This window comes from Ambystoma mexicanum, chromosome 5q (genome assembly GCF_040938575.1).
Source record: "Ambystoma mexicanum isolate Mex_15411 chromosome 5q, UKY_AmexF1_1, whole genome shotgun sequence".
NCBI lineage: Eukaryota > Metazoa > Chordata > Amphibia > Caudata > Ambystomatidae > Ambystoma > Ambystoma mexicanum.
The window spans coordinates 876,759,486-876,775,320 of NC_090933.1; the positions used below are offsets into that span (position 1 = coordinate 876,759,486).

General features: G+C 45.7%; 1 protein-coding gene across 3 annotated transcripts in view; it reads right to left on the reverse strand.

Annotated features, from left to right (window-relative positions):
• The window catches only part of RAD54B (RAD54 homolog B), a 1,336,679-nt gene that overhangs the window by 1,075,070 nt on the left and 245,774 nt on the right, over positions 1-15,835 (reverse strand). For all 3 annotated transcript variants that reach the window (XM_069621363.1, XM_069621365.1, XM_069621364.1), the window contains one exon: positions 2,832-2,979. In XM_069621363.1, coding sequence (XP_069477464.1) covers positions 2,832-2,979 — 148 coding nt within the window. The remainder of the gene's footprint in view (positions 1-2,831; positions 2,980-15,835) is intronic.

The window sequence follows — 15,835 nt, forward strand, 5'->3', positions numbered from 1 at the left end:
TCAGTGACCAGTGTGTTTAGGGTTGATAGAATGTCCAGAGACGCGTCCCTAGGTCTAGGGGTAACCAGCCAGTGGCGATTGATCCAGGCTGATGTGTCTCCTCTTCCGCACAGTGGTCTGAGATCATCCCTCCGATCCTCCCCCCTCTGTCGACTGAGCAGCACACATCGTGCGGATCATTGTCCTCGTCGAGTAGATCTGCTCCGATCTATCCTCAGTAGCCTGCTGGTCCGCATACCTTTGAGGCTCCACAGGTGAGACAGTTTCCGTAACCTTCTCAGGAGGTTGTTGGGTCGGAGTGGCTGCCAAGTCTTTCCCTGGCCCTGGTTCCGTCCCCGCTGTTTCTGCAGATGTATCTCATCTTAGGGGCAAGAACACCTGTGGAGCAGTGGCCATTTCTTTCCTGGATGAAGTGCTTACTGGCTTAGACGAGTCCTCTCCAGACTTTTTCCTCGTCTGATTATCTGCAGACACACAGAGTTTAGACAGGGTTAGTGATTTTCTCTTTGAAGATGCCCCTTCATAGGTAGGCTCACCACGGAGGATGACATCAGCGGCGAACCCAGCAGAGCTTGTGTCGCAGAGCTTGGCCTTCTCTTGGACCCCCGCAAGCGGGGCGGGCTCAAAGGATCTCGACCTCCCGGGAGAACGCTACTCGGACTGGCCGGTCCCGGATGAGGCTCGACCCTGCCCAGAGGCTGCCCCAGAGGCCTTGCTCGACTTGAGCCACGCCGACAGTCTGCTATATCTGTCTTTTTGGGTTATCTTCAAGAAACTACGGCATACCTCGCATCCCTCCTCATCGTCATCGTCCGGAAGCAGGCAGTATAAGCATTAACGGTGTCTATCTTTCACAAAGGCGTTTCTCAAACCACACTTCGTGCAGAGTTTAAGAGGCTGCAGCTTTCCTTCTTCTCCTCAGCCATGCTGAAAGGGTGTGAAGCAGGCCTTTTCGAAACTTCGATGATCCGACAGTGGATGAAGATCTTCACAGGTATCAGAGCCCTGCTGCCAGTCTCTATTCTTCATTAAAGCTCAAAGCAAAAATCGGTCAAATTATAACTATTTTGTAAAAGATTCACGAAAAACACAAAATTAGCTTGGAGAGCAACTTAAGGACTCCCAACACTGAAGCGTGCGGTAACAAATCTGAGGATGGCCCCCAGGGCTGGAGCTTGGGGAAGAGGACTGTCATTGGATGGGGGCAGTATGACCCAGACTAAAATGATTGGTTTAGAGGAGAAATACAGTTTTAAAGTGAAAGTAAAACTGCTTTTTCTTTTACCAAGGATGTCCAGCCTGACAGGGAACATTCATGAGCATGTGAATCCATGCCAGACCTCATGCTGGAGAAGTGCTGATTTGCATTATGCCCAGTTACCACATACAAACCAGTTTTCATTATGGTGAGCCAAGATATTTCTAGTTTATATTGAGCATAATTATTACACTGCATTATAGCCAGTCTAATGTATACCGTACTTAGAGATAGTTTCCATTATACCCCTGCAGTTACCCCACACAAGCTGCAGGGCTATTATCTTGAAAGTTGGTTGGCTGGGGCTGCACCTGTCATGCAGCACCTTTAAAAGCCTGCAAACCAATAGGAGTCAGGCTTGGAAAGTGCTGCTCGCATTAATGCCCTATGCAAACTTATTTTATTGGCTTGTTGGCAAAATCTTCCTTTAGTGTGTTTAGATGGTTTACCATGTGAAACCAATACACTGGAGTTCCACAAAACAATCTGCTACTGAAAGACTTTACATGTAGCCGAACATTAAAAGGCCCACTATCTAAGAGAAGCCCGAGACACCTTTTTGCACATATTCATCTTTAGATCACTGGCCCTAGGACTAGCCCATGACCTTAAACTGAGTTGGTCCTTGAACCAGAATATTTACCAGCGTCACCTGTGCAATAACAGTATTGAGGTGGATGTTAAAGCCAGTGGAGGGACCAGTTGGTGTAAATAATGTTAACACCAGTGCAACTCCAGAGTAAAAACCAGCACAAATACTGCATTGTGCTAGGACCAGCGCAACACTGGTGACTTCCCCATGCTATATAATCAATGCAAATGCGGTTATTGCATGGGAGCCAAAGCCCAGACAAATTGTCATTGAACCACTTTTAGCAAAGATGTGTCCAAAACACATTTTTAAACTTCCAATTTTAGCACTACTGCAAATACCATGTTCGCCCTAAAGTAATGCCAAAATCAAAACTGCACATGAACATATTTTTCCGGCTTGTCATAATATATGATATGATGATATGGCATTTATAACGCGCCTATACACAAGTGTTTCATATAGCTACCCATCAGATAACTAAGCACAACAAATGTAAAGAAGATATCCAAATGCAACAAACACTTTTAATATACTCGTTCTGAAGCAAATTCCAAAATAACAAATTAATCTCAGTACAAATTATACAAAATCTATCATTCAACTTCATCACAATGAAGGCAAACCCAAATAATATAAACTGTCAAAATGATAACGCCCTTATTGAGATCACTGCTATGTGGCTCAATCAAAAATCTAAAACGGATCACCATGGCCACTACAACCCAAAGAATATCATTGCAGACTTTGTGAATTTCGACAGACGTTTCACTATCTACAACATAGTGCTAGCAGGGACATAAGGTGCCAAAATATGTGTTTTTCGTGCGTACAAGGGAAATTACTAGTACTACAATTTGGCAAAACATAAAACCAAAATAGAGAACTAAAAACAAACAAAAAATGTGCTTCAAACTGTAGTTCTACAATTCTTGGGCAAAGCAGCACAAAAACAGCCAATAGATGGTTCTACTTTCTTACCTGCTGCTCTGCATGGAAGGCTTGCTGCTAAAGTCACCACAGAATTGTCCAAACAATTATGTTCTGGGACAGTGTTGCCGGTGTGTATGGAGTTAACATAATTGCCACATATTCTAGCCAACGCGTTTGAAGGCAGAGGATTACTCTTCTGAATAAGTTAAAACAAAAAAAAAAAGGGTTGCTCATTAAGGACTTTCCGAACATTAAAAGCAATCACGATTTTAAAGGGTATACTTTTTTTGAAATGCAGCCATATATTCCTGTACACAAAATTCAAACCTTGCACATTTTAAATTAGGCTTGGATCCCAATCGTAACTTAATTGACTGAAAAATTCTCAGTTCTGGCAAAGTTATTATTCTCGACTTGCATCTGGGACAAATGTTACTCCCGATATGTGTTGCTGCTTGCAGTACAATTGTCACGCTGCTGATGTGCCTAGATGCAGAAGGCATGATACTTTCATCATGAAAACCAGATCGCTTATGTAAAGTGTCTAATAAGATAGGGACTGAGAGTGGTGTCTGGAGTAGTTAACACTCACTAATTATTAAAAGGTGGGTGTGCGTGAAGGATATTTTAAATATTCAATATTTACATACCAAAACCTAAAAATGTTTCTGTGACTTCTAGGGGGAATGTATATCATCTATTATAGTGTAGCAACCATTATATTGCTAACTTCACTCACTGGCACATCTGGCTGAAATATTCCAAAAGAACAGCCACGTATGGGCCCCCTACACAATTAGACATTTGGGGCCAATACATCGTTCAAAAAGTATTAAGCATTGAAAAAAAATGTGTTTTAGAATAAGCCTCTTCCCTTTCCCACAGGCAAAAATATGCACACTTAAGAAATCCGCATAGCGAAAATCACAGGATGGATTTGTGCCAAATAAACAAGTTGGATACAAATCTGTGGATTTTGGTGGTTTGGTGAAAATCTGTGCAGTAGTTTTGATGAGGAATGGTGCCCGCTTCAGGTTCAAAACATATTGCAGCAACTGAAGCTTTTCAGAAATCAAAAGCCAACATTTCTTTAATCAATTTAAGCAACGTTTGCGGGAATAATCCCTATAAACAACCGAGAACCATGTGGGGAGCGGTACGTCACAAAAAAGATAAAATGTATGCTAAAGCATGCACATCATGTAAGTGATGGCGTAGAAAAAAAAAACATGCACAAAACCTTTGTGCATTTTCAAGCTATGCCATGTATTCATTCATATGTATGCTAGAAAGCATGATAAAAATTAACTATTGCCCCAACACTCATATTCACCATACAAATACAACAGCATTTACTCCAACAGGACAGTCATAAATGCCCTGGAACCCAATAGAATCCACTGTAAATGCATCGTTTGCACTGCACAGTCCAAAAGACAGACATACTGGCGATTTCACCTGCTTTTTAGACCTTTGTATTGCACTGTGTGCAAATGTCAAGAACTGCACGGAGGGGACGATTTTGCACCCAAGTTCAAAAGATGCAAGTCACCTTTAGTACTACTGGTGGTCTGAGATCTAGCATAACAAAACTCTTGATATTCAGTAAAAAAGCTTTATCTAAGAGTTAAGTTGAAAGAATACAATGCAACAAAATCCTTGAAATTCAGGAAAAAACCTTTAGTCCAAGTGATATTAAGGTAATGGTTTTAAGTCCGGAATAAAAAAAAATGAATGTACTCCCCTAGCATAGTGCTATTGATTAAGTACTGCATACTGCCATGTTTAAACAACTGTTTCTTCCACGTGCTAGGTGGGGCTTTAGGCTTTACTGCAGGTGTCTTTGTGATTAAGGATCTTCGCCTAGTGTGTAGCTCGCCTTCACATCTCACTTCCCATGCGTTTCCCTTTTTGGCATATGTAAGCAGGTTTTAGGCTCCTACTTTCTTAGGAAAAGCAGCCTTAGCAGACGGAAGCCATCATAGTGTAAGCATGCTTGCCTGCCTCAGGCCGTGTGTGAACCTCTGAGGAGAATATTCAGCTCCACTAATACTTCATGCTGTCCTCCCTGTTAACAGTGATTTTTAACATGTGAGAACGCAGCTGGTATAAAAGACTTGTATAGTGGGGCTTTGTTTCCTGCTTTTAACATTGTTTCAGTACGATTCCTTGCCCTGTTTGGACCTCCCCTTCCATGGAAATGCATGTGTTCCTTTGGGTATGAGACCGGTGCACAGAAGGAGGAGGGTTCTCACTTGCATCAAAGAACAAGTTACTTCTTACCTTGTAACGTTCTTTCGACGGGATGTTCCTCTGACGTATTCCTTATCTTTGATAATACGTTTCCAGCTTGCTAGCCTCGGAAATTTTTTCTGTAGAGGGCGCTGCGCGTCGACGTCCACCGAGTCGATGTCCCTCGACGGCCACCGTATCGGCGCCGATGTCACCATGCCCATAAATAGCCACGCGCAGCGTCCATTGCTCAGTTCCGTTTTGTAGCATAAGAAAAGTCATGCCTGAATTGGTTATTGACCTTGAAGGAGCGTAAGCTGCAACCACAAGGGAAGTAATACTGCGGGGATGGATGGGAGGGGCGATAAGGAATACGTCGGAGGAACATCCCGTCGAGAGAACGTTACAAGGTAAGAAGTAACTTGTTCTTCGAAGGGATTGTGTCCTCCGACGTATTCCTTATCTTTGATAGACTCCCATAGCAGTGGCATGCAATTGGAGGTGGGAGCAAGCATGTTATGTATCCCTTTAGGGATGGACCGAATGTAATACGGCCTTGCCAAATATGGTCTCTTGACTAGTGAAGGAATCCAGGTTGTAAAAATGTGTGAAGGTATGTGCGGACGACCATGTGGCAGCCGCACATATGTCTCTGACCGGTACCCCTCTTTGGAGAGCCGAAGAGGCTGCGATACCCCTGGTTGAATGAGCCCTAAGATTTTGGGGTGGCTCCCTGCCAGTTTGTAACATTCCAGAATGGCCAAAATAATCCACCTGGAAATGGTTTGTTTTGTTATTGGTAGTCACAACTTGTGACCCGAGTATCCTACAAACAGTTGGTCTGCTTGCCTGATCCTAGCCATTCTGCTGATGTAAAAGCTGAGAGCTCGCCTTGGGTCCAGCCTATGTAGCTTTTCTTCCTATTTCCGCGGATGAGGAGGAGGGTAGAACGAAGGTAAGGTAAATTTCGGAGTAATATGAAATTCAGAAACCACCTTTGAGAGGAAATTAGGCTTCATCTGTAGGACAACTTTGTCCTTGTGGAAAATTGTATCTGGGGGTTTACAGGAGAGAGCTTGTAGCTCGCTCACCCTCCTAGCAGATGTTAGTGCTACCAACAGAACAGTTTTAAGCGTGAGAAATCTCAGCGAACAAGAGTGAAGTGGTTCGAATGGAGTGCCCATTAGGAAGTTTAAGACTAAATTTAAGTCCCATAAGGGAACTTGGGATGGTTTTGCAGGATAAACATTAGTTAATCCCTTGAGAAATTGTATCACTAGAGGTAGTTTGAAATAGGATGGTTCCTCCGCAGTGCGCTTCAAGATGGAAAGCGCTGCGAGATAGCCTTTTACAGTGCCAACTTGAAGGCCTGAGTTTGCCAAGTAGAGTAGAAACGATAACACTGTTGGTGTACCACATGAAAAAGGGTCGATATTCCCTTCTCTACACCAGCTGCAAAATTTGTTTCAACGGCAGCGGTATAAAGACTTTGTTGCTGGCCTTCTGGCCGAAAGCAACACCTCCATGACGTCATCAGGGAGATCCCAATCCTTGTACCTCACCCTTTCAGAAGCCAATCGTGAAGGTTGAGGGTTCTGATGTCTGGATGGAGAACCTGACCTCCCTTCTGCGAGAGAAGATTCTCTTTGAGTGGAAGACGGATTGGAGGGCAGATGGACATATCTAGAAGGTCCGGGTACCACGTTCTCCAGGCCCAGTCCGAGGCAATTAGGATCATGGTTTTCCGGAATCTTCTCAACCTCCTGATCATTTGAGGAATAACAGGGACTGGTGGAAACGCGTAGAGGAGTGGAAACTCCCAGTCCACTACGAACGCGTCTCCTAGAGCTCCTCTCGGGGGAAATTCCCTTGAACAGAACAGATCGCACTTCTTGTTGGTGCTTGTGGCGAACAGATCCACCTGAGGGGTTCCCCAAAGGGCGAAGATCTCTTGAAGGACTTCCTGAGCTAGCTCCCACTCGTGGGAGACTGTGCTCTGCCTGCTCAGAGCGTCCGCTGTCAAGTTCTTCTCTCCGGCTGGGTGGACTGCCGATAGAGAAATTCCTTCTCGAATTGCCCAAAACCAGAGCTGCATTGCCTCTCTGCACAGTGGCAGTGACCCTACGCCTCCTCTTTTGTTGAGGTAGTGCATGGCCACCGTGTTGTCCGTCATTATCAGGACATTTCTCCCCTGTACTGATGGCAGGAAAGCTTTCAGCGCTAGTCTGATTGCTCTCAGCTCCAATAGGTTGATGTGTAGTCTGGACTCCGATGGAGACCAACGACCGCCGATTGTCAAGTCGTTGGCATGAGCGCCCCACCCCGTGAGTGAGGCGTCTGTGACTACTGTTATCTCCGCCCATGGTTGCCAAAACAGATCTCCTTTCAAAATGTTCTCTGGATAGGCCCACCATTGAAGGTCGCGGGCTACTTTGTCCGGAATCCAGAGGAGATCTGTCATTCTCCCTGAGAATTGCGACCACTGAGTTCTCAGTGCCCACTGAAGAGATCTCATTCTCAGGCGAGCCTCTGGCACAAGGAAGATGCAGGATGCCATGAGGCCTAGCAACCTCAAAAAGTCGAAGGCTGGGAGACGTTGGGCATTTTGAAACTTGTTGACCATCTGCAGAATATCTTGAGCCCTCACCTCTGGTGGCGAGGCTTTTCCCAGGGAAGTGCCCAGGACCGCTCCAATGAACTGGAGTCTCTGTGATGGTATCATCTGTGACTTCTTTAAATTGAGGGAGAAGCCCAGTTTGTGAAGGAAGTGGCAGACATAATCTAGCTGGGTCTGAGCTTGTTCCGCAGATACAGCCCTGATCAGCCAATCGTCTAGCTAGGGATAGACGTGGATCCCTTCCCTCCTTAGACTCGCAGCCACTACCGACATTAGCTTGGTGAAGACCCTCGGGCGGAGGTCAGCCCAAATGGCAGAACTCGAAATGGATATTGAGAGTCGCCATTTGCAAACCTCAGTATTTCCTGTGTTTGGGATGGATTGGCACATGGAAATAAGCATCCTGAAGGTCCAGAGATACCAGCCAGTCCTGGAGCTGGAGGGCCTGAAGGATCTGAGAGAGAGTTACCATCTTGAACTTGTCCTTCCTGAGGAACGTGTTCAATTCTCGTAAGTCCAGGATGGGTCTCAGTCCTCCGTCCTTCTTTGGTATGAGAAAGTAGGGGGGAGTACCAGTCCTTGTTCCTGTCTGCTACAGGTACCGGTTCTATGGCACCTTTCTCTAGCAGGTCTATAATTTCCTGCAAGAGGAGCGGATCTGGAACTTTTAGAGAGCTGTTCCCCGGTGGATGACTCTGAGGAATGTGTAGAAAGGGTAGGTAGTAACCCTGGGCAACTGTTTCCAATGCCCAAGACTCTGACGTTATAGCCTGCCATTCCGTCAGATGGTGAGTTAACCTGCCCCCTACAGGTGTCTTGTGTGGAAAGACCTCAGAGTGGTTTGTGGGCGGCTGATGCAGATGCCGAAGGTAAAGAGGCACCTGCTGCTGCTGCGGCCTTAGTACCTTTGACCCGTCCACCTCGGGTGGATCTTCTTTGGCCTCTTTGAGCCGGCTGTCTTCTGCCTTTCCCGAATGCAGAATAATAGCTAAAGGACTTTCCTCTTCCAGAGGTTCCTGAGGGGCAAAAAGGAGTTTGGCGGATAACAGCTCCTAAAGATTTTGCTGCTGCTTTAGATGTCTGCAACTTTTCCAGACTGTCATCAGCCTTTTTTCCGAATAATGAAGAGCCGTCAAAGGGCATATTCAAAAGTCTGGCCTGTACATCTGGAGCAAAGCCAGACTTTCGCAACCACGCATGCCTGCGGATTGTTGTACTTGCCGCCATGGCCCTGCTGATACTGTCAGCGGAATCGATGCCAGTTTGAAGTGACTCGCACATGGCATCCTTGCCATCTTTAATAATGTTAAGGAAGGCTTCCCTTTCCTCTCCTTCGGGTATGCAGTCAGCCGCTGATGAAGCACACTCCCACAGTGTGTGACTGAACCTGGCGAGCGTACAGGTGGCGTTGATGGACTTCAACGCCATACTACAAGCAGAGAAGACTTTCTTTGCCATAGAATCGTACCTCTTGTCATCTCTATCCTGTGGGACAGTAAGGTAAGCATTCCTGCTGCTTGATGAAGTTGCCGCTTGGACTACCAGACTCTCTGGAGTCGGGTGTTTCGATAAGTATTCAGGGTCAGCAGCAGCTACCCTATACTTGGCTGATAACCTTTTGTTGACAGCAGGGATAACTTCAGGAGTTTCCCAGTTAGATGCAATTTTTCTTTGTAAGGCTGTATGGAAGGGGACCACAGGATCCTCCTGTGGACCTTTGTCTAATATGTCTGTCAGGTCATCCTGTTGAAAAACAGGTGAAGGCGCAGACCAACCCATGAATTCAATAATTCTTGCCATCAGGGTTCTATAGGGTGTTTCGCATTTTCCCCTTGGTCTGGCTTAACAAAATATACTTCTGGGGAAGTGTCCAGCCCACTTGCCTCATGTAATGACTCCTGTAGGTCTTTCAACCTTCTTTCCTCAGAGGTGAAATCCTCTGAAACAGGTAGTGTGGTCCTCTGCAACTCAAAGGGTTCCTGGTCCGAATCTTCCCCTTCTTCATAAATTGAAGATAATCCAGGGTACTCTGTCCTCTGAAATGGTATAAAACCCATTTCTAAGGCAGAAGGAGCCAAATTCGTCATTACTGGGAGAGAAAACGTCGATTTAGTCGACGCCTATGTGACAGGCTTTGAAGGTGCCGAAACCGGTGTCGAGAAAACTGGAAGAGGCCTCAAAGAACTCGAGAGGATCGGGAGGATCGGGATCCATAATCGAGGACATCAACGACGGTCTCGGCGTCGTGTCGGAGGCTCTTGGAATCACTGTTGGCTGTGGAGTAGCCATGGTCTTCTCTTTCATCGGCGTCGGCGATGGCGTCGAGTCGATCGACCGATGCGTCGAAGAACTCTTCGACAACGGCGTCGATCCATGCGTCGAAGGAATCTTCGACGACGGCGTCGAAGACGGTGCCTTTTTACGCGATGGCCTGTGGCGCTCTCGGGTGGAATGTTTCGCCGGTGCTGCGACTCGCGGCGTTTTGATTTTTTGGGTTTTTCACCTGGGGTATCACCCTCAGCTGTCTTCGATGGGGACGAGGCCGCTTTCTCGAAGACGCTTAACATTTTCCTCCTGAATTCCTCCCACTCAGCCTGAGAGCTGTGTTTTGTGGGGCAGGAGACCCTTTCTGGGGAAACAGAAGACAACGAGGAAGGGGATCTTCGACGTCTCTTCTTTGAGTGTCTTGATCTCGACGAATGGTGGGAGCTACTTCGAGATCTAGAATGGGAATGTTTTCACCGGCGAGGGGACGAATGCCTCGACCGAAGAAACTTTCGAGGAGGTTTTGACTGACTTACCTCTCTCGAGCTTCCCCCTTGCGCTCCTTCAAGGCTTTCGCCGTCATGGAAATGCAGTCCTCACACTCCGAACAATGGGGCTCGGCTCCCAAGCACCACAAGCAGATCCTGTGTGGATCCGTTATCGAAATTATTTTACCGCAGTCTCGACATTTTTTGAAGCCGGATCGCGGCGTTGTCGGCTCCGATGAAGATGCCATCGAGAACAAGTTGGAATATTCGAGTAGATGTAGATTAGATTATCTGACTGAACTGAGCAACGATGTTCCGAGGCCCCACCAAGCGCGGAAAAACAGAACTGAACAACGGATGCCGCACGTGGCTATTTATGGGCATGGTGACGTCGGCGCCGATACAGTGGCCGTCAAGCGACATCAACTCGGCGGACGTCGACGCGCAGCGCCCTCTACAGAAAACATTTTCGAGGCCAGCAAGCTGGAAACGTATTATCAAAGATAAGGAATACGTCGGAGGACACAATCCCTTCGAAACCTCATACTGTCATTCGGTTTTTGTTGTCCTGTTGCTTGCATTTTTATTAATTGTTCACCAATCCACCGGATTAGTCAGTTTCCACGTTTCCATGACAGTTGCATGTTTCCATGACATGTTGGGTGCCATAGACGTCAGATTGCTGCTGCTCTGCAGCCAAGACCAAGGGTCGCTGGCCGCACCACCCAGTAATCCCTGTGAGCCCAGGATAGACATTTTGTAGGAGGGGAGAACTGGCCAGATCGCTCTGAGATGCGGAAGAAATCTGTTGGATTGCATCAGTGTATTGTCAGGTCTTGTATAGTACTGTTTGAAACAAGTTGGGGTGAATGTTTGTCTCTAGTTAAAGAATCCTGAAATCTGTTGTGAATATTCAAGGTTACAGGAGGGAAGGTACCTTGCCCACAGAATAAGAAAAAAGTAAAAGTGGTTGGCGACTACAGTATAGAATCAAAAAAAAATGTAAAAAGTCAAAGCAGCCCATTCATGCTCGCTACTGACTTGAGAACATGAGACTGCTGCGCTGGTCAGAGTAGTGTAGTATGGATCAGGGACTAGGATGGCTGCGTTATGTGCAAGTGTGAAGACAATAGTTTTGACGAGAGCCCTGTGGTTGGCCAGTCTAAACCCATACCGCGAAACTTGAAACCCTAAATGTGCAACTAAGTTGTGACCCTGCTTTTTATGTCACATGCTCCTCTATCCTAGTACGGGAGCTGTAACCGTCTTTGTTTCTACCAATTTTGTGTCTGGTCTTTGACTCTCACCTACCCAAGTCTCTCAAACAAGCAGAAATACTGCTCTGCATTGTGGATAGCATAACTGGGGATATAGGTGGTGAATGTGACCAACACCTGTCGTCGTCACTGAAATATTTGTACAGGGGGAAGAACAGAGGTCAGGTGGTGATACCAGAGCCCCTGGATAGACATGGCAGAGCGGTCAGGGTCAGTTATGAGCCATACCAACTTCACCAGACACAATAGCATCCCAAAGCAGATAAGAGTTAGGAACGGACCTGCATCCGCAATAAGTCTTACCTTATCTTCCCTTGAGAAAATGGGTGCAGGTCAGTCTAGACAAGTGCCACTTCCTTGAAAAGGAAGTCCAGCACATTTAGTTTCACAAATATACACCAAGTGAGTCACCTGATCAAAACTCCCCAAGGAAAGCACGTTTGACTTAGACAAGATAACAAACCTAATAAGGCATGTCATAAAAGAAAGGTGCATGTGTACACCAATAACAATGGGACAGCTATCTAGACTATACTGAAGCAAATAAGAGACAGACTCGATCCAAGACTGTAAAACACCCAAGAAATGCTCCAGGAGCAAGTTACATCCATAAAAGATAAGTACTCCAACCATCAAGTACCGGTCCACAAAGGTAAAAACAAATGTTAATATTCTGTAATCCAAGGGGAGCCCCGACAAAAGGAAACTCTCAAAGACATTCTGGACACTTATAACCTTGACATTTTAAATGTTGCATCCAACCATCAACTGGCTAGCCCACACTGTACACAATGGGCAACTTATCAGTCCACCCAATAAACCCTGTGGGTGGCCAGTTTACCCCAGAAATACAAGCTCAGATCGGCAAACATTTTTCGCCTTGCTCAGCCACGTTTGAAATGTTTCCAAATTTGACAAACCGTTCCATTACTGGTGCATTCACGCTATAACAGCTCGCTGGAGGAGGCCATCCTTTAGTTACTGCACATGCCTCCCTGGGGTGCTACTGATTTGTTCAATATCGTTCATAGATACAAGATGATCCCGTTGAGATCCAAGAAGAGATTCAGGTCATAATAGACTTATCTCCTAACCCCCAATATGTGTTGATTTGAAATCACTTATTGCGAGAAACATTTACCCCGCTGAAAGTGCGCTCCAACTGGCCAGCTGAAGAACCTGCCACCTCTAGAGACCTGAAAACATTTAGTGATAGGTTGGTACAAACCATCACTGAAATTTGCCCTAGTAAGACTCATCAGTCTAAGATGCATTCAAGCAAGCAAGTCAAGGGTGAAAATCCTGTGGAATAGCGAGCGATTCAAAACCATATCTTGAACAATATTCTGGGATCGTTGACAGCTATTATAGCACCTCAAGCTGTGGTGGCTCAGTTTGTTATACGCTTCCAACCTAAAGTGTCCCAGGGAATTAAGGCAGTGCAAATAGGGCGGGAAGGAAAGGGTTTGGTAGAGGTTCTATTGGCTGCAGAGCACCTCCATGAAAAGGTCAAAGACAAAAGAAACTACTGATGCCATACCTACGGTGTTGCAGATGCAGAGTAAAACCTTTTCAGATAAGGGGAGAACTCTGCCCACGCCAGGAGGGTCAGGACAGGGAAGAGGGAGAGGAGCACCCCAATCCCACGTACAAGGGCTAACTGATGAGAAGGTATTACACAAAGATGTAAAGTGATCGGTGTAAATACTGCAACGAGTTTGGACAATGGAAAGCAGGCGGACAGCCAAGTTTAATGACTAGGTCCCAGCTGCCACCAATGTCACTTTAGACTGATGGTTAGGCTTGCCAAGGGGTCTCCGAACGTGTTGCACCACTATACCGATTGACTCTACTGGCCCGTATGTGGATTGTGTGGAAACATCCAAAAAGCCAGCAAAAAAAACCTGAATGGGAGATTTGGCTGAATTTCGACGTTCGAAAATTCCGAACGGTCAAAAAGTTCGACCAAATCCCCCATCTGGTGCTAAGGGCTGCAGGGGTTCACTATATTGTGAGCGGGGGAGTACCACGCAGCTGATCCCAAAAAGTAAAAAAAAAAAAAAAATTAAAAAGGAAAAAAAGGAAAGCACCATACAGCGCCAGGTCCCGATCACAGAAGTGAAAGGGAACAGGCGTTGCAGAGACAGAGTCAGCGGTACACAGCGAAGTGTGGCACCACTATGTAGGGTTGGTGGGGGCCAAGTCGGAAATGTTCAGGGGGAGAAAAGATCGAAGGTTATTTTTGGAAAAATGATCTTCTGTCTTTTCTCCCTTGAACATTTTTGTCACTGGATTCTAACCCTGATCCGATTGCGTTATTGCTGATCAAAAGATTTCATATTTGGTTGACACTGGAGCATCACCCTCCACACTAAAAGCCTCTGTTTCCATGAATGATGCGTTCTGATGAAATTGTTAATGCTGTAGGTATAGCCAGACCCATCCGCCCCACCCAGTTCATCGTTATTTTGCGATTAGCAATAAAATCACAGAATCAGCGGTTTGCTGCCATGCCCACTAAATAAATGTTAATAGCTGCGAGAATCTAAACATTAAACAACATTCTCTTCCAGGCAGCTGCCTGTACGGAGAGTGAGTGTTTAACAACTGCCTGCCTTTCTTCCTTTGAAATGCATAGTTTCTACACGCAACAAAAGGCCGCACTGTGGACGCAACCTTGCCACAGGAATAGTTTGTGGCACTTTTACAACACCTTGGGCACAGTCACGTCTGACATCCCCATGCTTTGTAACACAAGGTTTAAGTCACTTACATGTAACTAATGTTCTCCAGCATGGGTCTAGCATGGATTCACATGCTCATGAATATTACCCGTCAGGCTGCAAATCCTCAGTAAAAGAAAAAACGGTTTCCCTTTCACTTAAAAACTGTATTTCTCCTCTAAACCAATCACTGTCATCTGGGTTCTACTGCCCCCATCCAATTACAGTCCTCCCCCTAAGCCCCCGTCTCTGGCAGCCATCTTCAATTTTGGTAAGCACGTAAACTGGCAGTATGACCAAGAAGAGCCGCAGAGGGAGGGATTGCATGTGAATCCATGCCAGACTCATGCTGGAGAACAATAATTACAGATAAGTAACTTAAACCGTTCCCAGCATGGGGTCTGGCATGGATTCACATGCTCATGCATAACAAATACAGAGCAGTACAACATTACACAGCCATGGGAGATGGCAAGGTTCAACCGAAGCGAAAGAACAAATGAAAAGGGTCAATCTTACCTATCCGTATGCCCCAATAGTTTGATGTATACAAGATATAAGATACAAGACACACCTGAGCTGGTACAAAGTGTTTGTATTCAAAGGTAAGGAACTAATGGTCTGATTGCACACATAAATATAGAGTTTTCCATTCAAAAACATGAAACAAATACATGATGTTCTAAGACCAATATTTCTGAGATAATTAAGACTCAAAATTCAATACAATGGAGTTAGACAATACAAAACCTACTGCTGTGTACTGCCACAACAAGGGTCAAAACAATTGTTACATTGATATAGCAGACAACATGAAAAATGCCAATAGAAGCAGTGTTAACAATTTTGCATTGCATTTAGGATTGAAAAATCGTCTACATGGATGAGTTTCAACCCTCACTGGCTGTTGTGACAGCCGTTCTTGAGCAGGCCTTCATCAGGACGAAAGGATGCCGGATGGACTGCTCTGTGCGTGTGCTGCCTAGAAGTTGAAACAAATGGGCCAGTGTCAGTACTTGGGTATCAAGGGATAGGTAAGGAAAAGAACATCACTAGTGACTTATGTATCAATGAATGATTAACTATCTTACCATGTCGGAGAAAGAATGATTCTGCACGGATTCGAACAAGAGTGAGCACCCGTAATGAATTGGGTAACCTCTTGACTGACTTCATACTTCTCATTGATGAAATACAACCTGTGTGACGAAGGCAGGTCTCAGATCTGAATCTGAATAATACATATAAGGACCTCACTTCTAATGGTGTAAGCTGAGAAGGAATCTAAATGGCTTACCTGTATGAAATACAGTCTATCTAGAAGGGAGGTCATGAGCTCAACGTTCTGGTATGTCTTCTAAAGTTGAAAGTGGGTTGACCTCTGATGATTAGCGGGCTGCTGCCTCGCTGGGTATGCTCCGTTTCGTTCCAGTCCCTATGGGGTCTGTGT